This window comes from Pan troglodytes, chromosome 2 (assembly GCF_028858775.2).
Source record: "Pan troglodytes isolate AG18354 chromosome 2, NHGRI_mPanTro3-v2.0_pri, whole genome shotgun sequence".
Taxonomy (NCBI): Eukaryota; Metazoa; Chordata; class Mammalia; order Primates; family Hominidae; genus Pan; species Pan troglodytes.
In genome coordinates, this window is record NC_086015.1 from 201,272,644 (window position 1) to 201,299,585 (window position 26,942).

At 38.9% G+C, this 26,942-nt stretch overlaps 1 protein-coding gene across 1 annotated transcript; it reads left to right on the forward strand.

The window, feature by feature from the left end:
• Positions 1–245: 245 nt before the first annotated feature.
• LOC104005939 (uncharacterized) lies at positions 246–25,752 on the forward strand. The gene is made up of 4 exons (XM_063806399.1): positions 246–261; positions 343–928; positions 23,240–23,339; positions 24,326–25,752. The coding sequence occupies exons 1-4, from the start codon at positions 246–248 to the stop codon at positions 24,353–24,355; spliced, it is 732 nt and encodes a 243-aa protein (XP_063662469.1). The 3' UTR covers positions 24,356–25,752.
• The last annotated feature ends 1,190 nt before the right edge of the window (positions 25,753–26,942 follow it).

A 26,942-nucleotide genomic window follows, 5' to 3' on the forward strand; every position in this document is an offset into this window, starting at 1 on the left:
CCGCGGCATCTGGCTCCGGTTCTGCGAGGCTGGGAGCGCCGGCGAGCTTGGGAGCTGCCAGGCGGCTGCTGCGAGCAGGCAGAGGGCGCCTGGAGCTTGGGCCCTCAGGCGGCGGAGCATGGCCTGGGCGGCCTCGGGATCGCGAGTGCACCTGGCCTGAGAGCCTGCCAGGCCCTGCCCCCGCTCGGCTCCTCCTCTGCCGGAGCTCCGGACCGCAAGCCAGGGGCCCTCTGCAGCCACCGGGAATGGGGCTGAGGGCGGGTTCCCGCCCCTGTGCAGCCGCCCCAGGGCCGACTGCCTGGCTTGGCCGCAGCCACTGGTACATCTGGCTCCGGTTCTGAGATGTTGGGAGTGCGGGCGGGCTCGGGGGTTGCCTGGAGGCTGCTGCCCGCACACAGAAGGCGGCTGCAGCTTGGGTGCCCAGGCGGGCTGGAGGGGCATGGCCTGGGCGGCCCCGGGATCGCCAGCGCGCCCAACTGAGGGTCCCCAGGGCGTACCTCCCGCCCCACTCCTCCACCGCAGGGAGTTCGAGGCCGCTGGCATGGGCACTCGGCATTCACCCCGATGGGGTTGAGCGGCAGGTTCTCAGTTCTCGCCCCTGTGCAGCCGCCGCCGGGCAGAATGCCTGGCTTGGCCGCAGCCCCCGGGACACCTGGCCCTGGTTCTGCGATGCTGGGAGCGCGAGCAGGCTCGGGAGTTACCAGGCAGTTGTTGCCTGCACACAGAGGGCGACTGCAGCTTGGGCGCCCAGGCGGCGGAGCATGGTCTGGGTGGGCTCCAGAACGCTGCGCGCCAGGCCTGTGGGCCCCCCTGGTGGTGCCGCCCGCCCCGCTCTTCCTCTGCCGGAGCCTGGAGCAGCTGGAATGGCCACTCTGCAGTCACTGGGGATGGAGTTAAGTTTTCTTATCCCATGCATGCACACGAAAAGGTAACTATTATGTGAGGTAATTAACATGTTAATTGACTTCATTTTGGTAATCATTTCAGAATGTGCATATAAACACATCACACTGTCCACCTTGAATATGTGCAATGTTTATTTCTCTATTAAACCTCAGTAAAGCTGAAAAAATTAACAGGATCGAAAGGATAACCCCGCAGTTTTATAGTAGTAGTTGGACACTTCAATACCTCATTTATGGGCAAGGACTTCATGTCTAAAACACCAAAAGCAATGGCAACAAAAGCCAAAATTGACAAATGGGATCTAATTAAACTAAAGAGCTTCTGCACAGCAAAAGAAACTACCATCAGAGTGAACAGGCAACCTACAAAATGGGAGAAAATTTTCGCAACCTACTCATCTGACAAAGGGCTAATATTCAGAATCTACAATGAACTCAAACAAATTTACAAGAAAAAAAACACAACCCCATCAAAAAGTGGGTGAAGGACATGAACAGACACTTCTCAAAAGAAGACATTTATGCAGCCAAAAAACACATGAAAACATGCTTACCATCACTGGCCATCAGAGAAACGCAAATCAAAACCACAATGAGATACTATCTCACACCAGTTAGAATGGCAATCATTAAAAAGTCAGGAAACAACAGGTGCTGGAGAGGATGTGGAGTAATAGGAACACTTTTACACTGTTGGTGGGACTGTAAACTAGTTCAACCATTGTGGAAGTCAGTGTGGCGATTCCTCAGGGATCTAGAACTAGAAATACCATTTGACCCAGCCATCCCATTACTGGGTATATACCCAAAGGACTATAAATCATGCTGCTATAAAGACACATGCACACGTATGTTTATTGCGGCATTATTCACAATAGCAAAGACTTGGAACCAACCCAAATGTTCAACAATGATAGACTGGATTAAGAAAATGTGGCACATATACACCATGGAATGCTATGCAGCCACAAAAAATGATGAGTTCATGTCCTTTGTAGGGACATGGATGAAATTGGAAATCATCATTCTCAGTAAACTATCACAAGAACAAAAAACCAAACACTGCATATTCTCACTCATAGGTGGGAATTGAACAATGAGAACACATGGACACAGGAAGGGGAACATCACACACTGGGGACTGTTGTGGGGTGGGGGGAGGGAGGAGGGATAGCTTTAGGAGATATACCTAATGCTAAATGACGAGTTAATGGGTGCAGCACACCAACATGACACATGTATACATATGTAACTAACCTGCACAATGTGCACATGTACCCTAAAACTTAAAGTATAATAATAATAGAATATATAAAAAAATTAATGGATAGAAAAACCAGATAGAAGCTTGATGAGAAATGGAAGACCTGAACAACAGTATAAGCCATTTAGAGCTAATACACATATGCAGAACAGTCCACTCAACAACAGCAGAATATACATTCTTTTCAAGCGGATATGGAACTTTCTCTAGGATAGGCCATATCTTCATCCACAAAATATGTCCTAATCATTTTTAAAAGCTTGAAATCATACAAAATATAATTTACAATCACAATGGAAGAAACTACAGATACATAAAAAATGAAAACTGGAAAATTCACAAATATGTGGGAATTACAGAATACACTCAAACTAACAGTGAGTGAAGGAATAAATCACAAGGAAAATTATAAAACATCTTGAGACAAATTAAAATAAAAACAAAACATACCAAAACTTATTGCATACGGTGAAAGTAGAATTCAAAGGAAAATGTATGGCTATAAACAACTACATTTAAGAAAAAATCTCAAATCAGTAACTTCACTCTATACCTACGGGCAGTAGAAAAAACAAAAAAAGACTAAATCCAAAGCTAGAAGAACGAAAGAAATAATAAAGATTAGAGCAGAAATCAATAAAATAGAAGGTTGAAAAGCAGTGGAAGAAATAAACATAGCTAAAAGTTGATTCTTTGAAAGATCAAACCTTTCACTATATTTACTGAGCAAAAGATGGAAGACTCAGTATTAAAATCATAAATGGAAGTGGCACCATTACTACCCACTTTACAGAAATAAAAAAGGATTATAGGACTATACTGTGAACAACTGTATGACAACAAATTAGGTGCCCTGGATGAAATGGGTGAATTGCTAGAAAGACACAAACTACCAAAATGGCTCAAGAAGAAAGAGAAAATCTGAATAGACGAGGAGATTGAATTAGTAATCGAAAGCGATTTAACAAAGAAAGATTTATGACCAAATAGCTTCATTAACTGGTGAGTCTACCTAACATTTGAAGAATTAACACCATTTCTTCCCAAACTTTTCCGACAAAATGTGTGAAGAAGGAATACTTGCTAAATCACTTTTTGATAACAGCATTATCCTGATACCAAAGCCGAGATCGCGCCATTGCACTCCAGTCTGGGCAAGAAGAGCGAAACTCCGTCTCAAAAAAAAAAAAAAAAAATTCAGTGTAATATACTATAATAGTAAAATGAATAAGCACATGATTATTTCAGTTGATGCAGAAAAAACATTGATGAAATACAACACCCGTTTATGATAAAATACTCAATAAACTAGTCATAGAAAGGAACTTCTGCAATATGACACTAGGATATATAAAAAACTGACAGTTAATATCATGTTCAATGATGAAACACTGAAAGCTGTTTCCCTAACATCTAGAACAAGGCAAGGATGGTGGCTTTGCCCCTTCTATTCAACATAGCACTGGCAGTTCTAGCCAGAGAAATTAGGCAAGACAAAGAAATAAAAGGCATCTAAATTAGAAATAAAAAAAGAAGTAAAATTATATCTACACATGATCTTATATCTATGAATCTCCAAAGAAAACACAAAACCCATTAGAACTAATAAAAGAGGCAGGATGCAAGACAAACATATGCAAATTAGTTTTATTTCTATATAGTTGTAATGAACTATCAAAACATTTTTAAAATCCCATTTATAATAGCATCCAGAAATAAGATATTCAGGCATCAATCTAACTATGGTGGTATACACAAAACTTTGCTGAAAGAAACTAAAGAGAGTTGAAATAACTGGAAAGATATTCTGTGTTCATGGATTGTAAGACAATATTCTTAATATGGCAATACCATCTATAGTAATCTATAGATTCAATGCAATACCATCAAAACCCCAAAGACCTTTTTTGCAGAAACAGAGAAACTCATTCTAAAATTCATGCAAAAACTCAAAGGATCTGACATAGACGAACCGATCTTGAAAAAGAACATTGGAAAACTCACATTTTCCAGATTCACAACGTGCTACAAATCTACAGTAATCAAGAGAGTGTTTTACTGGCATAAGACCAATTGACATTTAGAGCAATAGAATAGAATTGAGATCCTAGAAATTAGTCTTCACATATATGGTCGACGACTGTTCAACAAGGGGGCCAAGACCAGTCAATGGAGGAATGAACAATCTGTTCAACAGCTGGGTATCGGTGCACAGGAGAGAAGTTAGACCCTTGCCTTGCACTATATACAAAAATTAACTCTAAATTAACAGAAGACTTAAATATAAGGACTAAAATGTGTAACTCTTGGACGAAAACACACAGGAAACCTTCATGACCTTTGAGTCTTAAGTGTTTTTTGAAATATGACAGAAAAGCACAGATAACAAAAGAAAAAATACGTAAGTTAGATTTAATCAAAAACTTTCATGCATCAAAGGACACTATCAAGGAAATGAAAAGACAACCCATAGTATGTGAGAAAATATGTATCTGATAAAAGCAAAATGTGTATCTGATAAAAGCTTAATATCTCAAAACTCAACAACAGAATTTCTAACATCCCAATTAAAAAATAGGCAAAGGACCTGAATAGACATTTCTCCAAAGAAGATAAACAAATATCTAATAAGAACAAGAAAAGATGCTCAACACCATTATTCATTGATAAAATGGAAAACCAAACCAAAATGAGATGCCACTTTGCTTCCACTAGTATGGCTTTCATAACAACGACACAGAAAATAAATGTTGCTAAGGAGGTGGAGAAATTGGAGCCCTCATAAACTGGCTGCTAGGAATAGAAAATGATGCACTTGCTGTGAAAAACAATTTGGTACTTCCTCACAGAATCACACAGAGAACCAGAAATTCCACTCCTAGGTATGATACACAAAAAAGTTGACAGCAGGGTCTTGAACAGATATTTTTACACCAAAGTTAATTGCAGCATTATTCGCCATAGCCAAAAGGCAGAGACAACCCTTGTCCATCAACGAATGGATACACAAAATATAATACATAAATAATAGAATATTATTCAGCCATTAAAGGGGATGAAGTTCTGATACATGCAACATGGGTGAAACTTGGAAACATGATGCTGAGTGAAGTAAGCCAGACATGAAATGACAAATGTTGTATGATTCTGCTGATATGAAATATCTAGAACAGGCAAATCTGTGAAGACAGAATGAAGATTAGTGTTTACCAGAGACTGGGGAGAGGAAGTAATGGTGAGTTACTGTTTAAGGGTACTTTATTTCTTTTTGTGATAGAAATGGAGATGCTGGTTGTACAACACTGGGAATGTACTTAATGCTATGAATTATGTACTTAAAATTGTTAAAATTTTAACACAATTAAAAATTTAAATACAGATCTGATAATTATTTCTATATCCATTGTTATTTAAAAGTTATTTGCTCAGTTGCCAAATATTAAGGTTTTTCTGAACATATTTTTGTTATTGATTTTTAATTTAGTCCTGTTTTGCTCAGAGCACAAACTGTCTATGATTTAATTTCTTTTATATTTAGTGAGAATTATTTGATGGTCCAGTACTTGATCTATCTTGATTAATGTTCCACAGACATTTGAAAAGTAGATCTGATTATCATCACCTTTACTCTGTTGATGTCTGTTTCACATTTTGAAGTTTCATTAGGTTCATCCATTTAAGATTGTTAATTTTATGAACTGGCCTTTTTTGATTATGACTTGACACCTTTATCTTTGGCAGTACTCCTGTTTTGAAGACCACTTTATCTAATATTAATATGGGCACACCATGTAGGGTTAGTATTTGCATGGCACATTTACATCCATACTTTTGCCTAAATGATATAATAATTACTTTCCAAAACCACCTCCAAAGATGTTCTAAAACTATTATAATTAGGGATAGTTGCACCAGATCTTTCAAGAACTTTTAAATACCAGGGCTTAGATGACACTGATACCAGGGTACACAAAAATGCCATTAAGATACCTATTATAATTGGAATTTTCAGGGATCAGCTGATAAATGGCTTTCTGGTCCACCTTTCTCTCACATTAGTCTAATGGGTTTGTTAAACTACCCTGTGTTCATTGCCCTGGTCATCGAGGACGTAATTGAAATGGATGTGCACAGCAACTTACAGAAATTGCATTGGTTTGTTGAAATGTAGAATAAGATCAATTATGGTAGGGAAGACCAATCAAAAGTTCCGGTATTAGGCAGCGCTTTTCATAGAAACACAATCAATAGGATACGCACACACACACACACACACACACACACACGAACACACAGAGAGACAGAAGGATAGAGACAGAGAGAGAGAGAGAGACAAAAAGAGATAAATAGAGAAAATTTATTGTGGAAATTGGCTCACACAATTATGGAAGACAAAAAGTCCCATGCTATGCCATCTGCAAGCTGGAGAACCAGGAAAGCCAGTGGTATAATTCAACGAGTCTGAAGACTAAGAACCAGAAGAGTCAATGGTGTAAGTCCTGGCATCCAAACGCTCAAAAACTGGAGCTCCTCAGGGGAAGAGAAGATGGATATTGCTGTTATAGAAGAGGAAGCAAATGTGCCTTTCCTCTGCCGTTTTGTTCTATTCTGGCCTTCAAAGCTTGCGTGATGCTTGCCCACACTGCTAAGGGCAGGTCATCTTTACTCAGTTTACTGATTCAAATGCCAAGTTCCTCCAAAATCAGTCTCACAGTTTTCTGGGTATCCCATAAGCCAGTAAAAAAATAAAAGTAATAAAACATAAAATGGAATAGGAAATGGTAAAATAAAACATAAATGGTTAACATAAAATTCACCATCACATTCTCTCATGAAAACAGAAAATCAGCAACGAATAAGATGGCAGTAATAATAGCATTCTCAAAGATAAAAGGGGTGCAGGTGTTGAAGTCCCTAGCACATCCCCATTTAATGTACTGGAATGACCCATGCAAAATTTTGAATCTGGAGGATGATGGGGGAATCATGTAAATGTCAGCAACTGATAATTCCAAATGCATCTGCTGTGTATTGATATTATGTAGTATCTGTATTTTAACAGCTCAACCCAGCTTCTACTCTTGGTTTTGCATCTATGATCTGACAAATATCACTTTCTATCCCCTTCATGAAAACAGATAAAAGGTATTTTCATTCACCAGGGTAGACCACAGAACATATTTGCTGTCTTGCCCAGGGCTATGATTGTGTTTTGTTATAATATGACCTGAAGTAACCTTAATAGTCTTAAAATTACAAAGACCAAAATATTGATCACTATATTGATGATATCAGATTTATCAGCCCTAGTGAGCAAGAAATGTCATTTTCTGATACTCTTGTACGGGAATGTGAACAATAAACCATAATCTGAAACATAAAACCTACAATCTTGAGACTGGCCTTTCACTGGTAAATATTTTAGGTTTGCGGTTGCCCTCAGTAATTCAGGATACCTTCCATGTAGAGGACAAGATGGTAAATTATTGCATTTTGTACCAGCTGACATATAAAAGCATCGCAGTGTTGGTTATGGTTCTCTGGATTTTGGGCACTATGTAAACACCCCACTTGGGAATACTGCATGAACCCATGTCTCCAATTTGTAATGGCTTTCAGCACAAGCAAGTCTTTTGTTCTCGTGAATTGGCAGAATTAAGAGAGCTCTTCATGACTGAGGAGGTTAAACAGAAGCTCTGGCAAGCCCCCATGAGAAAGTTTTAAGTTATGTTTATATATGTATATGTAATAAAAAGTAATAGAACGCAAAAGGGAAAAGTGTCTCAAAGTTTCTTACTCTGTGTAAAAATAAGTACTATTAATAGCTTTCATGCAGCGTTTAATTATAATAAGTATTATAAAAATTGTAAATAATACATATGCATATTCTTCCTTTCCCATAAGCTACTTTTATCTTACATATAAAATACATCTATTTTCATTTTCCTGTTTGTGACTACAGGACAATTTAAAAATTACGATCTGTATTTATTTTACTTCAGTGATCTTTGCCGAAAAAGTTCCAACTGATTTTATAACGAATTAGATATAATCTGATTAGATATATTAGATATAACCTGAAATAATCATATAATTTAAGAAGTGGAAGAGAACTTGGGTATTACTGTTTTATGGCATAAAAAAGGGCTGAAGTCAAATAATAATAACGAACGTTTCTTGATCATTTACTATTTGTTAGGAACTTTGTTACAATTAATTTTCACAACAACCCCATGACCCACGTAATAGTTTAATCTTGTTTATTTTTGGCAATAAATCTATGGTATAGGTACTATTAATATTACCAACTTCCTGGCTAACACGGTGAAACCCCGTCTCTACTAAAAATACAAAAAATTAGCCGGGCGTGGTCGGCGGGCACCTGTAGTCCCAGCTACTCGGGAGGCTGAGGCAGGAGAATGATGTGAACCCGGGAGGCGGAGCTTGCAGTGAGCCGAGATCAGGCCACTGCACTCCAGGCTGGGAGACAGAGCGAGACTCCGTCTCAAAAAAAAAAAAAAAAAAAAAAAAAAAATATATATATATATATATATATATATATATATATATATATATCTCCAGCTAGCAGTTTTCCACAGGGATGATTTTGTCCCCCGAGGTAAACCTGGACATTTTTGGTTGTCACGACGATGGGGTAGGAGACAGTGGCATCTAGTGGGTAAAGACCCGAGACGCAGATAAACAAAAAATGGGACAACGTCTGGGAGCAAAGAAATGTCCAGGCCAGATCTCAATGTATCAAGGCTGAGGAAGATTATCATAGAAGAAGAAACTGGATCTTTGAAAATTTATGTTTGCCTAAGACTCTTAAGTAAACAATGACAACCCAATAGTTTGTGGGGAAAATTTTGAAGCTACATAATAATAATTGATAATAATAATAATAATATAGATACTAATTTTCAAGTGACTCATAAAAAACCCTTAAATATCTAAAGTAAGGTTTATTCTATTTTTCTGACCCCCTTTCTTTGCTCTATGATATTTTGGTTCAGTTATATATTCTTTTTATTTAAACTTAAATAATGAATTTTCTTAATCTTTTCCAATTTAGATTCCATGAAAGCCTTCTCATATTGGAATTAGCAAATATTTGAAGACTCTTCTTACATGTTTGATTTGAGCACTGCTTAAGCATAATATATATCTTCATGTTATCATACTTCACTCTTTCTTATTTGAAAGTACATTATTTTGACACTTAAATAACCTAAATTAGGCATATTTTTATATTTAGTACCTATGTGCTATGTCATTGATTTTTATTTTGATCTATCTTCTCTACTAATATTGCTGTCTTGATTTTAATATCCCAACATATATTACATTTCATGTCATAAATACTTTGTGTTCTAGGATTATTGCTCCTCCTATAGCAAAGCAATAGTCTATTAAGGATATGAACTATCTGTTAAATCTTACATGTATTTCAACTTTGTTGAACATTTGAAGACATTTCTATATTTATTTTTCATTAATGACTCTTCATTATTGAGAGTAAATGTCAGTATCCAGGTGCTCAGTGAGTATCAGTAGTTGGAGACTGATCTAGAGCTCATGGGATTTAGCTCATAAGTTACTTTTGTCCAGAGATTCCAAGACTGAGGGAAGGGTACAAATTGCTGTCTGCTGTAATACAGAGTAAAATATTGGGTGTGTGGTAAAATCGTCCTGCCAGACTTGTCCAATCTTACTATAGAATGTTGAGACTTTGTAAAGAAATGTTTAAATTAACATAACTTCAGATGACATATCTAGTAGTATAATGAGCTTATAATTTAATGGAAGTAAAACATTAACATTAAAAGATTATAAGGTAGATTGCACTCAGGGTGTTACCAGAGAGAATCATTCTAATGCACTAGATAGAGGTGGATAGGATTGTAGTACAGCCATCCCTCAGTATCTGTGGGAATCAGTTCCAGAAGCTCCCAGAGTCACTGAAACCCTGTAACATTTACATATAACCTACGCACATACTTCTGTGCACTTTAAATCATCCCTAGACTATTTGTAATACCTAGTAAAAGGAAAATGTTATGTAAATATTTGTTATCATGTATTGTTTAAGTAAGGGAATAAAGTCTGTACATATTAAGTATGAACTCAATTTTTAAAAAATGTTTTTTATCTGTGGTTGGCTAAATAGATGGATGTGAAACCCACAGATATGAAGGGGATTTGAAACTGGTAAAGTTTTATTGTTTATTTTAAATTTAAAATATAACCGTTACTTCATATTAGGAGTATATTAATAATAAATGTTTACTGCAGAATAAAATAAAGACAAAAAAGTAGTTATTTATATAGCTATATCAATATTTTTCCAAACATACTTGTATTATTTTGTTTGCAAAAAATGGAGAGCATACAGAATAACTGGATTTAATTCTTATTAATTCATTTATAATTTTATGAGAAAGATACTTTTGTTCACTCAACATTTTTCAAAATACATTTTAATGGTTACATAACATTTGATGCAATTCTACCATATTAATGTACTATATATTTAGCCATTTCTTCATTATTAGGCATTTACATTACTTTTAATTATTTTCTTCTAAAATTTTATAAATATCTTCACTCAGAAGTATTTGTTTTTTTTAAATTTATGTAGATTGGAATTACTGGGCAAATGTCTTGAAACTTTCTTATTTATTAAATATTTTTCCACCATGAGATTTTAACAGGTATTTGTCTTTGAGTTATTTGATTTTTATTTGATTACAGTTAACTGTTGTGTCCATCTGGAAATTATTTTTATATTAAATGTAAGTTCAAATTATAACAATATATTTCAAATGTATAATTGAATTTTTAAAAGTAACATTTAATAATTCTTCATTCACTGATCCAAATGACACTTAAAAAATAAGTTTAACAAAAGCTTACTCTATTATCATGATTTTTAATTAATACAGTTTTTTAAATCAGATTTTCATTTCCTATAAGGGCACTCATTATTTTTTGTTACCTCTGTTCCCCTCTTATTTTTCATTCTTTTCTTTTTAAATTTCAACTTTTATTTTATATTCCAGGGGTAGATGTGCAGGTTTGTTACAAAGATATATGGTGTGATGCTCAGGTTTGGAGTATGATTGAACCCACCACCCAGAAATAAGTAGTTTCTCAGTCTCTCCTCTGGTATCCCCAGCGTCAGTTGTCCCCATCTTTATAACCCAACGTTTAGTTCCCACTTATCAGTGAGAACACGTGGTATTTGGTTTTCTGTTTCTGCTTTAGTTCACTTAGGGTAATGGCCTCTGGCTGCATCCATGTTGCTACAAATAACAGTTTTGTTCTTCTTTATGGCTGTGTAGTATTACATGTTGCATATGTACCACATTTTCTTTATCCAATCCACTGCTGATGGGCACTTGGTTTGGTTGCATGTCTTTGCTATTGTGACTAGTGTTGCAATGAATGTATGGGTGTGTGTAGTGTATGCATCTTTTTGGTGGAACAATGTATTTTCCTTTGGATATTTTCATATATCCAGTAATGGGGTTGCTGGGTAACTTGGTAGTTCAGCTCTGAGTTCTTTAAGAAATCTGCAAACTGCTTTCTACAGTGACTGAACTAATTCACATTCCCACCAACAGTGTACAAGAAATCCCTTTTCTCCACAGCCCCACCAGCAGCTGTTATTTTTTGACTATTTAACCAAAAGCCATTCTGACTGGTATGAGACTGTATCTCACTATGGTTTTGATTTGCGTTTCTCTGATGATTAGTGATGATTAGCATCTTTTCATATGTTTGATGGTTGTTTGTGTGTCTTCTTTTCAATAGTGTCTGTTCATGTTCTTTGACCATTTTTTAATGGGGTTATTGGTTTTTTGCTTGTTTACTTAAGTTCCTTGTAAATTGTGGATATTAGTCCTTTGTTGGATGAATAGTTTGTGAATATTTCTCCCATTCTGTAGGTTGTCTGTTGTATTAGTCCATTCTCACACTGTTAAAAAGTACGTACCAAGACTGGGTAATTTATAAAGGAAACAGTTTTAATTGACTCATGGTTCCACATGGCTGGGGAGGCCTCACCATCATGTCACGAGGCAAAGGAGAAGCAAAGTCATGTCTTACATGGTAGCAGGCAAGAGGGCTTGTGCAGGGGAACTGCCCATTATAAAACCATCAGCTCTCCTGAGACTTACTCACTGTCATGAGAACAGCATGGGAAAAACCCACCCCCATGATTCAGTTACCTCCCACCAGGTCCCTCCCATGATACATGGGCATTATGGGAGCTACAATTCAAGATGAGATTTGGGTGGGGACACAGACAATGACATCATTTTGCCCTGGCCCCTCCCAAATCTCATGTCCTCACATTTTGAAACACAGTCATGCCCTTCCAACAGTCCCCTAAAGTCTTAACTCGTTTCAGCATTGACTCGAAAGTCCACAGTCCAAAGTCTAATCTGAGACAAGGCAAATTTCTTCTGCCTATGAGCTTGTAAAATTAAAAGCAAGTTATTTACTTCCCAGATACAATGGGGGTATAGGCATTAGATAAATACACCCATTCCAAATGGGAGAAATTGGCCAAAGCAAAGAGGTCACAGGCCTCATGCAAGTCTGAAATCCAGCAGGGCAGTCAGTTCTTGAAGCTCCAAAATGATCTTCTTTGACCCCATGTCTCACATCCAGGTCACTCTGATGTAAGAGGTGGGCTCCCAGGACCTTGGGCAACTCTGTCCCTGTGGCTTTGCAGGATACAGACCCCCTCCTGGGTTGAGTTTCTGCAGCTTTTCCAGGAACACAGTGCAAGCTGTCAGTAGATCTACCATTCCAGGGTCTGGAGGAGGGTGGCTTTCTTCCCACAGCTCCACTAGGCAGTACCACAGTGGGGACTGTGTGGGGGCGCCGACCCCACATTTCCCTTCTATGTGAACATAAGCAACTTCTTACCAGTTCTGCATGAGTTGTTTTAGGTAATATAAATACAAGACCAACAATCTCTTATCTCCAAATTCATATTTCATTTTCCTCCAAGATATCAGGACCTTAGATACAAGATGGTGATTACACCACGTAAATACAATAAATCCAGAATGTGTGCGTGTGTACAATCTGTTTAGCTGTAATCTGTTCTCAACATGCAAACTGGTTATGTTTGAAAATGAAGTTTTGAGCTAAAAATATGTTTCCTTAAAAAATAGTGATTAGATTTCCAAGTGAGTTCATAAGACTCCATTTATCATATAAAGTATATAAAAGGAAAACGATTAAAGGAATGGTAAGGACGAGAATGTGGATCCTGGGAAATTAAGGAGCAGTGGTTAGAAGAGGTTTTTTCTCTCAGCCCTTCTGTTTGAATTCTCTTCATTTTTGCTGCTCAGGTTATCAAGGACTGCAATTACAGAAGATGAATAAAGAAGTTTAAGAATAAATTGAGAAATACAAGTCAAGACCTTTACATGTTCGTTATATTTCATAATTCTAAGTTGGCAACAGACAGATGTAGTATCCAAAAATAATGATGTGCTTTTTAAAATTTTTCTTTTCTTCCTCATTTCTTTCATATCACATCAGATCAAAATTCTAGTTCACTGGGATTATAGCAAGGTAAGAAGTAACCACCAGGCTAATGTGTGTGTGATAGTGTAGAGTGAGAAACTGCATCTTGCCAGGGAGAGGATTTACAGTAATTAGGAGAAAAGTGAGCAAAAAACAGAGAGTTTGAAAAGCAGAGAGGAGGAACTGGAATGGGCTCTTTCTCTGTAGTGCATAAAAGCAAGTGTTTACAAAGTCTTACAACTTAGAACTTTAAAAGTAGCTGTAAGTCTATCTTGTACAATATTTTACTAAATTCAAGAATTTCTTCCGAAATTTTCTTAAAAGTTATTCTTAAAAGTGTCATAAGACACTTTCTCAGTAGGAGTTATTCTCTCAGTAGCAACAAGGGAGGGAGGGAAGTAAGTGGTTGAGCACATGGGCTCTGGAGGAGATTGTTTTGTTCGAACTCCTGATCCCATTGCCAACAGGACCCTAGTCAAGGCTTTGAATTTCTTTGTACTTCAATCTCCTCATTCCCAACCCCCACCCAAAATGGACAAAATAATAAAGTATGTTAAGTAGCAAACCTATAAATTTATGTAAAGTGATTAGAAAATACTGAACAGATCAAAATCATTGAAGAAAAAATTAAAATTTATTATCTTCCATTAAAAATAATAACAGAAGAATATGGTAACTTTGACATATTTATTTCATACTGCCCCAAAACCTTCACTTAGCTAATAGAAAATGAATAATATAACAATAACAACAATAGCCATAATAGCAACAATTAAAAAATACAAACCCATACAGACAAAGAAAACAGGAGAAAAATTAGTAGGTAAGAGACGGCTACATTTTGGAAATAACATTTGTGAATGAAAAATTAAAAAAGATGATTGCCTACAATGCAGATATCTCAAAAATTATATTTATCCTAGCAAAAATCTCTATAAAGAAGTGCTATTAGCCAGGTGTGGTGGTGCGTGCCTGTGGTCCCAGCTACTCGGGAAGCTGAAGTGGGGGATCGCTGGAACCCGGGAGGCGGAGGTTGCAGTGAGCAGAGATCGCACCACTGCACTCCAGCCTCAGTGACAGAACAAGAATTTGTCTAAAAAAAATAAATTTTTTTAAAATTAAAATAAATAATACATACATAAATAAAGTAGTGCCATGGGAGGTGATGCAAATAGGAAAAAAAATGTTTCAAGAAACTGGAATCCTGTATACACATCCTCAATCTAATATTGCCAGGCTTCTACCTCTCTGAAATCAGACAGCTGGTGGTTGTTATCCTGGAAAACATCTTATGTCCTATAAGAAGAGTTCTGAGACAGCAACCACAGCTGAGTAACATACAGAAATCAGGGAAGTTAAGGGTAGAAATTCTACATACTAATGGGAGAGACTTTATTAATCACCTGTTACTGCTAGGTTCCTACAAGGAACAGTGACAGTGGTACCCTCAGAAGGAGATCAGAAGATTGCACTGTAGTTGCCTGAACCACTCAAGAGAAAAGGCTTGGAGATACTGATATTTGCATGCCGTCCCTCAAAGTCATGATCTATCTATAGTCAATACTTAAAATTCATTCAGGAATTAAAATGAATAAAACAGAAATAAATGAAATAAGATGGATAAAATTTCATAAGCATTATGTTGAGATAAACAATGTTTCAGGATATATTCAATTTACAAACATTTTTCTCATACAAAACAATAATATATATTTGAGGAATATGCATATGTGTATGAATATATGAAAACATGAATGGGAATGTATCAAACCATCTTAAGAGGCTATCCTTAAGAGGTGATCTCTAAGAGGAAAGAATGGAATGTGTAAGTCTTATCTGTATCTCTATCATTTTGTTATAAAAGAAAACTGAAGCAAATCTGGAAAAATTATTTTTTGTATTTTAGGTTTTTTTAATATATAAAAAAAAATTTAAAAAATAAAGATATTTCTTCTGCTTAAGGATAGAGTAAATAACAGCATCTGGCTATTTCAGGACACTAAATTGCTGAAAGAGAAATGGGTGCTAGGTAAAGATAGGACACCAAAAGGCCATTTCCTGAAGCATTCTCAATGATGGTTGAGCAAGATGACAGTGTCCTCTTTCAGGACACCTGAAATCCAAGAAGGGCACCTTTTATATTACTTAAAAGTATCAGGATCAGGATGTCAAGAACATGGGAAGATACTGAGAGCACTAAAGCATCAACGCAGAGTTTTGCACAAGTAGATGAAAAGACCAAAAGACACTGGTAATAAAACAGTGAAGAAGAATTTAAGTAAAAGGAAGAAAATGCTAATTCTGATTTGATGGCTAACTTAATACAACTGTTAAGTTTAACCTAACGCTGCCTCCTTACATATTTTAAATTCGGCTTAATGATTTCTTTGTACATAGTGAACTATATCTAACTGAATGTGTAAACAGACTGTAATCTACTGTTGTGCCAATCACCGAGTTTCAGCCAATCAAAGATGGCCAACTGTTACAACTGTTAAAATAAGGCAAAAGCCAAATTGTCTGTTTTGGTACTTCACTTCCGTTTTCTCTATGTCACTTTCCTTTTTCTATCCATGAATCTTCTTTGACCAAGAGACAGCACTGGATCATCTCTGAACGTATTTTGGTTCAGGGGCTGCCCAATTTGTGAATCGTTCTTTGCTTGATTAAATTCTGTTAAATTTAAGATTTTTCTTTTAACACAACTCTACATAGGCTAAAGCGTGGGTATTCTTTTCATTCAGTAACAAAGAACCATCAGTCTTGATAAGAAAATGGTTCAGAAAGAGGCATATAAAGAAATGGGTACAGTTCAGAAACAACAATAGGATGGTGGGTTTTGTACTGTTCTAAGGAACAATGACATTCTGTAGAGGTTTTGCAGGATCAGTCAAGTTATATGAGAAGGAAACTGGGGAAGTGTCTTTCAAGTTGCCTCTTCTGTGTTCATCAGAAAAACTCCATTTTTTATTTGTTTTACATATTAGATATATATATATAATGTTTGTAGGAAAAAGGCTATAATACTTAAATACATGTTTGAAATAATAGACAAAAGGACACATAAATTATAGGATAGCTTTATAAGTCTGCCTGACTTCATCATTTTTCATTTTTATTTTTATTTATTTATTTATTTATTTATCTATTTATCTATTTATTTATTTTTGAGACGGAGTCGCGCTCTGTCGCCCAGGCTGGAGTGCAGCGGCGCGATCTCGGCTCACTGCAAGCTCTGCCTCCTGGGTTCACGCCATTCTCCTGCCTCAGCCTCCCGAGTAGCTGGGACTACAGGTGCCCACCACCATGCCCGGCTAATTTTTTTTGCATTTTCAGTAGAGACAGGGTTTCACCGTGTTAGCCGGGATGGTCTCGATCTGCTGACCTCATGATCCGCCCGCGTTGGCCTCCCAAAGTGCTGGGATTTACAGGCGTGAGCCACCGCTCCCGGCCCAACATTTTTTAATTTTAATGATTTAATTTTAATTTTAATGAAAGTCTTACAGATACTGCATTTAATTAATCTAGCCAAAACTGATTATTAATTCCACATAAAGTAAAATTCTGCTTTGTTTCTAGATCGTCAATCTTTTTAAAAAATGAATTTGCAGAAGAGATAATAACTTTAAGTAGTAGCAAATTAAACAATATGGTGAAAATTCAGTGTCTCAATGATGACAGCCATTGAGTTTGAAAACACACTTATTTGTATGTGTCTCCCCTCCCACTGTCCACATCGTGTAGCAAAATCTAAATTTGCTAGATTCTGACACAAGAAAAACTAGTTAGAATAACTCTTATATATTAAAGAAATACTATCAATAATTAATAACTTCCTAAATATAAAGTACCAGTCCCAGATGGGTCCACTGGTAGAATCTACCAAACATTTATGAAAAATATTATAACAATTCCTTACAATCTTTTTCAGAAGACAGAATCAGAGGGAATATTTCCTAACTCATTCAATGAGGCTAATATTAAAACAATCTTTTTCAGAAGACAGAATCAGAGGGAATATTTCCTAACTCATTCAATGAGGCTAATATTAAAACAGCACAATGATATTACAATAAAAGAAAACTGCATACCAATGTTTCACATGAGTGTGTATGCAAAAATCCCCAACAAGACAAGACTAGTCATTGTAGTTTCACTGATTGGAACAAATTTAGATTCCCCTGCAGGATGTGGACAGTGGGAGAGGAGAGGCATGCAAATTTAGATTCCGCTACAGGATGTGGACAGTGGGAGGGGAGACGCATGCAAATTTAGATTCCGCTACAGGATGTGGACAGTGGGAGGGGAGACGCATGCAAATTTAGATTCCGCTACAGGATGTGGACAGTGGGAGGGGAGACGCATGCAAATTTAGATTCCGCTGCATGATGTGGACAGTGGGAGGGGAGACGCATGCAAATTTGGATTCCACTACAGGATGCAGTGGGAGAGAAGACGCATGCAAATTTAGATTCCGCTGCAGGATGTGGACAGTGGGAGGGGAGACGCGTGCAAATTTAGATTCCGCTGCATGATGTGGACAGTGGGAGGGGAGACGCATGCAAATTTAGATTCCGCTGCAGGATGTGGACAGTGGGAGAGGAAACGCATGCAAATTTAGATTCCGCTGCAGGATGTGGACAGTGGGAGGGGAGACGCATGCAAATTTAGATTCTGCTACGCGATGTGGACAGTGGGAGGGGAAACGCATGCAAATTTAGTTTCTGCTACAGGATGTGGACAGTGGGAGGGGAAACGCATGCAAATTTAGATTCTGCTACGCGATGTGGACAGTGGGAGGGGAGACGCATGCAAATTTAGATTCTGCTACAGGTTGTGGACAGTGGGAGGGGAGACGCGTGCAAATTTAGATTCCGCTGCAGGATGTGGACAGTGGGAGGGGAGACGCATGCAAATTTAGATTCTGCTACGCGATGTGGACAGTGGGAGGGGAAACGCATGCAAATTTAGTTTCTGCTACAGGATGTGGACAGTGGGAGGGGAAACGCATGCAAATTTAGATTCTGCTACGCGATGTGGACAGTGGGAGGGGAGACGCATGCAAATTTAGATTCCGCTACAGGTTGTGGACAGTGGGAGGGGAGACGCGTGCAAATTTAGATTCCGCTGCAGGATGTGGACAGTGGGAGGGGAGACGCATGCAAATTTAGATTCTGCTACAGGTTGTGGACAGTGGGAGGGGAGACGCATGCAAATTTAGATTCTGCTACAGGTTGTGGACAGTGGGAGCGGAGACACATGGTAACTTAGATTCTGCTACACGATGTGGACCGTGGGAGGGGAGATGCATGGATGTGGATGGGGATTTGCGGAAACTCTCTGGATTTTGTGTTCAATTTTACGGTGAACCTAAAACTGCTCTAAAAAATAAAGTTTATTTAAAATATCTTGAAGACTATTTTTATTCATTTCAAAGTTTTATAACGAGTATGTTCAAAATTTCTGGTGTAATTAAAATAAATCTGTATCTCCATGTTTTAATCTTACATTGTCATTCCCTTTGACGGATCCTCCAGATACTCTAATATCCCATCTTACCTGCTTACAGCCACTGTCTCCCCCTCCCTGCCTCCATCTTTCTCCCTCTTCCTTTTATTTTTTCTCCTTCCTTCTCTACCCCTCAGTTTTCCTTCTTTTGGATTCTTATGCTGTGAACAGTAGACATTTTTTAAATTACCGTAAGTATTGAGGGCATATGACACAAACTTATGGTGGAATTAGGGTAGCCGAGCACACTGTCTCTGCATTCACAGAACTGGGTCTTAGTTCGGGCCTCAGGCAGGACTGGGTCTGAGTTCAGGAAACTATCGTCAGATAAAACCAAGTGTCTGGCTCTGTGATGGCCAGTCTGGTGACTCAACTTTCTGTCTCTATCTGCTCTTATAACCATATGACCCACTACTTCTCTTTGCTTGCCTGACATTTAGACTAGTTTTAATAAAGTCCATTTGACCCTACTAATTACCAGGAAAATAAAACATGCCTTCGGGCACATACACCTCACATGAGCCCCTGTACTAGCCAATTAATGTGTAAAAGCTCTAGCAAATGGTGTCTTTTCTTGGTCTATTAACCAATTATACAAATATCCCTCCTCTAACAGTCTTGATAGAGATTCAATCTAGATCCAAATTCTATGAAGTTCATGTGTATTAGTTTACCAGTCCACTTCAGTTATCTGCTAAAGCCTTTGCGTTGTCCAGTTTTCTAGTTTTAAACGATCAGAGGAGACTGTCTGATAGATGAGACACTTTGGTAATATGTGGTAGTAGTACCAAAGGCCATCTATAGAGAAAAATCATGAAATTCTTTAATTACTTTGAATTCTGTATAAAAAATAGAAATATAAAAATAGTTTCTGTGATTTAAAATTGCTATTAAATAAAGACTTGTCGTATGCTTTTTAAAAAATTGTCCTTTTTAGGCAGAGAAGTAGTGCATGAGTGGGCAATTATTTAACTTATTGGTATAGATACATCTATATTTGTACTTATATGTATTTGTGTAGTGTGTGTACTTGTATGTGTATACATAAAAGAACACTAATGACTAAATATTGAACTTGATGACTTACATTGGAAACCCCGAGAAAGAAGGATGTCTTATTTGCATCACGTACTACACCATAGCACACACTTAGTACTCAGAAAGTTAAATAATAATAATAACAATTGTGTAATAAAAATGGTCACGGGGACAGACTGCTAGAGGGAGAATGAAGTCCAGTAATAATAACTGATACAATACTAGTCTCCAGAAGAACATGTAATTTTTCATCTCTTTTACCCCCAAGATACTCTTAAAATTATTCAGGTGAAGTCTGACTCACAGAACTCCCAGCATAGACAAATGTAAGAATTTATAGTCCAAGTTTGTTGTAAGTAATGGATCAGTGCACATCTGGGAGAAAAGCATAAAAGAACAGTCAGATTGAGGTGTTTTATTTTTCATTCAATCTCATTTATTTGAACATTTATTAAATCTGCAGCGGGTGGTTAACTCATACTGTGGATGTCTCCAAGCCCTCAGGAGAGTGTTCATCCAAGAGACAGAGAGAGCCCCTGAGGGTCTATTTGGCAGAGACTGACAAAGAGATGAAAATATTTGAAAACATGCTATCTTCTCCAGACATTTGTCTGTACATTTGTATAACAGCTGTGGGTGAGACTTTTTCCCACTACTCAATGTTCTTTTCTCCCAAGCTGAGTGTAATTTAAAATATCTACACACACTGTGAATAGACATAGGGCATCACCTAAATTCAAATGAACAGTCTGTAGTCAGTGATGGTTTATGTGTAACCTAAACACTTTCTGGCCAAACTGGGGAAGGAGGGAGGGAGGGCGGGCGGGCAGCCAGGCTGGCTGGCTGTTACAATGATGGTTTATGTGTAACCCTTCCTGGCCAAACTGTGGGGGCAGGGGTAGGGAGGGAGGGAGGGACGGAAGGAAGGAAGGAAGGAAGGAAGGAAGACTGTTACAGTGATGGTTTATGTGTAACCTAAACACTTTCTGGCTAAACTGGGGAGGGAGGGAGGGACGGAGGGAGGGAAGGAAGGAAGGAAGACTGTTACACTAGAGATTTCAAAATGAAATTTAGGGGAGAGTAGTAGTACATAAACGATTAATAACCAATATGTTATAATAATTCAACTAAAATGAACAAAATTCCTATTATGGTATCTATGAACATGCTTTCTTAGAGTAAAATATTCTCATATCTTGGTAGGGCACTGGTTAAAAACAGCAAGGATTTAGAAGTCGAAGTCTTATCAAGTAAGTAGCAGACCCGTCTTCAGACCCTTTACAGAGTTATCCAAAAAGCAGTCATTTAAACAAGAGCAGATAATTTTTCTAGCTTTCTATTAAGTTTAGATGTTAATGTTACTACAAAATTTAACTTTCTTATAAAATTACCTGATAAAATTTTATACAATATTATGATATCATAGTATATCAAAATTTATTTATATGTCAAATAAATTTTACATGATATTGGAGACGCATGGATTGATGATGCGTATATGATGATTTTATGATAAGTTCCATTTAAATTCAGACAATTTCATTAGGCAGTGTCTGTCGACCACTAATTTTTTTTTTTTGGTTCCACTATTTGCACAGACAGCACAGCTGGGAAAACAGATTCACCCGACACAGTATCTTCCCCGCGTCTTTCTCCTCCTCAGGGAATCAGTTCATCAGTCAATCACGTCATTTGGGACTGGAGGCTGAGTACTCCCTAACGTAGAAGGTCTCATTCCTGCATGCTTTCCTCAGCAGAGGGGGAGACGAGAAGGTCCTTTTAGGGGACACTGGCTGGGACATAGACTAGGCTAGTTGGAGGGCTCTGACCAGCAGAGGCAGACTCCGCCGCAGTAGGAAGGGATGAGGCAGCTATTCTGAACCTGGAGCTGCACCACACCTTGCCCCGTCTCACTGAGGCAATTTTGAGAGGCTGCCCTGGAATACGTCTTGGTGGTGGATGTTGAGAAACAACGTGGGCTTTGATGGGATTCGGGTGGTGTCTGCGGTGTGAAGACAGGAGCTGATGTTCAGCATTTAGGCTGTTTTTCTTGTGATCAGTTGGGTTACCTGTTTGGGACCAAGTCCATTTTTACTAGGGGGGCTGGGTAAATTCCACAGAACACAGTGGCGCTCCCAGGATGACTGAGGCAGGGTGAGAAAGGGGGAAAGTTTTTCCACCTACAGTTTTTGCTACCTCAGGAAATAGGGGCTGATTAGGTTACATCTGGCTCTGATCTAATCAATTCGATTTTGGTGCGTTTGATCTAATTATCTTCCCAATTTTTTAGGTAGGAAGGGCCATTTTATTTGGTATTTACTTTTTCTCTGCAGTTTTATTTCATCATATATGTATGGATCTAATACAGTCAACCATATCTTGATATTTGTTGTTTCTAAGCATTTGAGAAATTATAATATCTATGTATATAATTTTAACCCTATAATAAATTATCTTCTGTGCAAAATATATAACATATATCAATATAGGTATGTTTAATTCTGCATCTTGAAAGGTGAACAGGATCATAAATCCTTCCAGGTAGGAACTGGGACAGAAATCGGAAGAAATAATTCCCCAATCTTCTGATCCCTGTACTCCTGGTTCTTTGTTTCTTGTCACTATGACAGGATCCTGAAAATGTCTCCCCTTAACTGTGTCTAGGTCCCCAGTAGAACTACAGCAAGAAACTTTTCTTATTGAGGCTCTAATGAGTGGCAGGAAGGAGAAACCTGTTCAGCCAATAAGAGTAAGCCACGCCCAGCCGAGGGACCTATAAAAGGCAGGTCCAGCCGACAAACCCACACTCTGCCTTTGGACGTGTAAGATAGTAGAGAAGGGTCTCTACAATTTAAGTAGCAGAGGGATAAGACAGCGCACCTTTCACTTGAGCTTCAACATGGGAAAGGGAAATGAAGACCCCCATCTCCGCTGCTCCTCCATCCGATGTTCCACTGACCAGCCCCCTTTCCAACAGATCTCCTTTACAGGAAAGGGCTCAGATGAGAAGAAACCGTTCAAAGGAAAAGGCAAGACCGCCTCTTCCCATTCCAGTGAGAAGCACATACAAAGGCAAGGTAAGGCCTTGGGCTGCTCCTATGGAGGCTGGAAGGAGGGTTGGAATCAGGGATACTGAGCTATGTGTCTTTGGTAGGGTTTTATTTTGAGATTGGGGATGGGAAATGGCTTAGCGCCCTCAGGGGACTTTGAGAAACGTGTTCACTCATGACGCTGGCAAAAGAGCTTCACTTGAAAGACAGATCCGCAAAAATGCATCAGAGATAGAATATGGGACCCTGCCTAGGGAGAGGTGAGTCACCTAAGCTTTCTTTTGCAGTAGGATTAGAGCCAAATCCAAAAATCCAAAAGAGGAGAAGTCCCAGGAGACCAAGCCCAAAGCCAGAAACAGCACTGCTAGATTAGGTAAGATTTGACTCTTTGAAGGTGAGAAGGGACAGGGCAACAACACAGGCTCTCCTGGCAAGGAAACTGGGAGCTCCTTGGCAGCCAGGGCCGTACAGATCCTGGACACTGCAGAACAGAAGAGAGCTGGGGTTTGGTGGCAACCTGAGCTCCTGCGTGTCCAGGATGGACTAGGAATTTCAGGGTATTCAGTTGGAGGCACTATTTCAAACTCTCATTGGATTCAAAGAACCAGAGTCCAGCTCATATTGGGGAAACTTCACGAAAAGAAAAATCAGTTCCAAGGACAGCTGCCAAGACAGAGCAGGTAGAATCTTGGTGTTTTTTCTTGGTAATGGTGGTGTTTTTGTTGTTTGTTTGTTTGTTTGTTTTTTGTGGCCCCAAAGGGCAAATAATCAGGAAACTTTTATACATGTCTTCAGCAGGAAGGGAGTTTCTTAGTGACAAGTAAATTTTTGAGATCTTAGCTCTGAGAATATTTGGGGACTCACAAGGGGTTCAGCCTCACTTCATTCCAGTGCTGAGATGGTCAGGAAGGAGTGGGAGAGACAAGTGGGGTTCACCTGGGTGCACAAGAGGTTCTGGAAATGAGGGTCTGTGGGGACTGCTCTGACGAGTCTCTCACATGCATTCTCTGCAGGGAACTGTCCAGAAGAGGAACGCAGCTTGATGTTAAAAAAAAAAAAAAATCAAAGTCCTCCACTGCTGTGCACTACAGTGAAATCCAGGAGATCTGTGATGCCCACCATAAGGGACATTCGAGGGCTTGCACTGGGCACAGCCAGTGGCACAGGTCTGGGGCCCTAGGATTCCAATGACCAGCACTTGGAAAAAGCTTGGTGACCTCTGTTGGAGCTATGCTGGAGGCTACTTATCAAGACCTAGCCCAGGTGTGGGCACAGCAGGTCCATTTTCCACTGACCTGAGAGCAGCTCACATTGCTGACTTGGATCTGGGGGCCTCTGTGTGCCCAGGTGCAGACCTTCTATGCCATTGCCACCCAGGGAGCTTAAGTCTTACCTGCTGAGGGTTGGCTTGTCTCAGCCACACTGTCTGGTCCTGGGGATAGAGGCCCGAATAGAGAAGCTCACCCTTTTTTGGGCATGCTGTACCTGAGCATGTCAGTACCTGAGCATGTCAGTGGGTCCGATGAGGCTTGAGCTGAGAGGACCCTGACCCTATTCAGCAGAGGATGCAGCTCTGGGAATGAGAACGAGGACCTGCTACTGCTCAGATTTCTCTAGATGACCAGCAGTGACAATATTAGATGCACTGTGTTAATAAATGACAGAACATGAAGAAATCATAGGAAATAAATTTGAACGATATAATCAGAATGGTAAGCTCTGCATTTTGTAAAAGGCCGATGCTATAGACAAATTTTATATTTCATGTTAGATATGGAGGTCTGATGACAGTCATGCATTTCTATGTAATCAGGAAAATATTAGAATGTGATCATATGAGTTTGCATATTTTAGATTGTAGAAAAGAAATGTTACCCAGGCTGGAATGCAGTGACACAATCTTAGCTCACTGCAACCTCCGCTTCCTGGGTTCAAACAATTCTCATGCCTCAGCCTCTCAAGTAGCTGGGACTACAGGCATATACCACCATGCCTGGCTATTTTTGTTTTTTTTTTGTATTATTAGTACAGACAGAGTTTTGTCACATTGGCCAGGTTGGTCTCAAACTCAAGTGATACGCCAGCCTTGACCTCCTAAAGTGCTGGGATTACAGGCATGAACCGCCTTACCAAGAAATTGCTCCTCTTTTATTTCAGAATAGGTTGTAGGCTCTCACTCTTCTAGCCTGAACCCATGAAGTACTAATATCCAAAAAACATTAATAGCACTTGCTGTGGAAAAATGATTACACATTTTAAAGTTTGATATAATTATAGTAAAATTACCATGCAAGGTGTTTACTTTTAATATTTTTACAAAAAAATTAACGATATATTAAATGGTAAATGATTGTACTCATTTATTCACCTGCCTCATGTTTTCATTATAAACATCCTAAATTAAATCCTATTGTATTTTACACGTTTCAATTGATTGTATTGTATTGCAGGATATGGAGATTTCATAATATACTACAATAAAGTGTATTTTGTTATTTAACATATATTCTACTTGTATTTTATATTGAGGTCATACAATCTTTCATTATTTGTTGTAATTATTTGGTTGCTTTATAATTTTCATTATATGTAATAATGTACATTGATGTTTGGAATTTTAAATTTCAAGATAATTTTGTCTTACTTTCATATGGAATTAGTGTTTACTACAGATGTGAAAAAGAGAATGACTTATCTTTATTTCTGTGTCATCCTAACCCTGACCTCCCCACAGCCCATAGCTCTTGTCGTAGTCAGGAAATCGTGTTCTGTCACTCCAGTAAATGGGGCAATTCAATGATACCACACAGATATAAATTGCAGATATAGAGCTTTTGTTCAAGACCAGTGCAACAGAAAAAAATCACAGGCATGTGAGTCACACAATTTTCGGGTTGTCAGTGCTTATAAAAATTATGCTTAAACTATGCTGTAGAATAAGTCTGAAACACCCTTACGTCTATTAAACAAATGCACATACCTAAATAACGTGTCTAAATAGGAATGTAAATATCTTAACGAAATGTACTTCGTTGCAAAGTACACTTGCAACAAATAACAATGACAGAGATACAATAGAATCATATAAGGTTGAAAAAATAGAGATGAGAAGAAAAACAGAGACAGCGAGAAAGGGAAAGATGGAGAGAGGAAAAGACAGACGGCGGCAGGGACATTGGAAAGGAGAAAAGAGAGCGAGGGAGGAAGAGAGGCAGGAAAGGTAGAAGAAAGGGAGGGAAGGAGCCAGGGACGGAGAGGAGCGCGCTCGTCCGCCTCCGGGAGCAGCAGCAGCCCCGGCCCCCGCGAAAGCTGCTCAGCGCCCAGGGCGGGCCGAGGGCTGGGCCCACAGCGGCGTCGGCCCGCGGGGCGCTCCCGTCCCTCCGGATCGCCTGCCTGGGTTCCCTCGCTGCGGAGAGATTCTTAGGAATCCCACTCCCAAGGAACGGGCGATTTCCCAAAAGACCAAGAGCCGCAGCTCAGGCGGCCGACGGCTTTTCACCCGCGCGGTCTACAGACCGCACATCCGCAGGCCGAGCCCTGCCACGGAGCGAGAGCCGGACGGTCCCGTCCACGCAGGAGTCACACTCAGGGCGACCGCGGCGTGATTTCGGATTCCACGTTGCTTTGCCC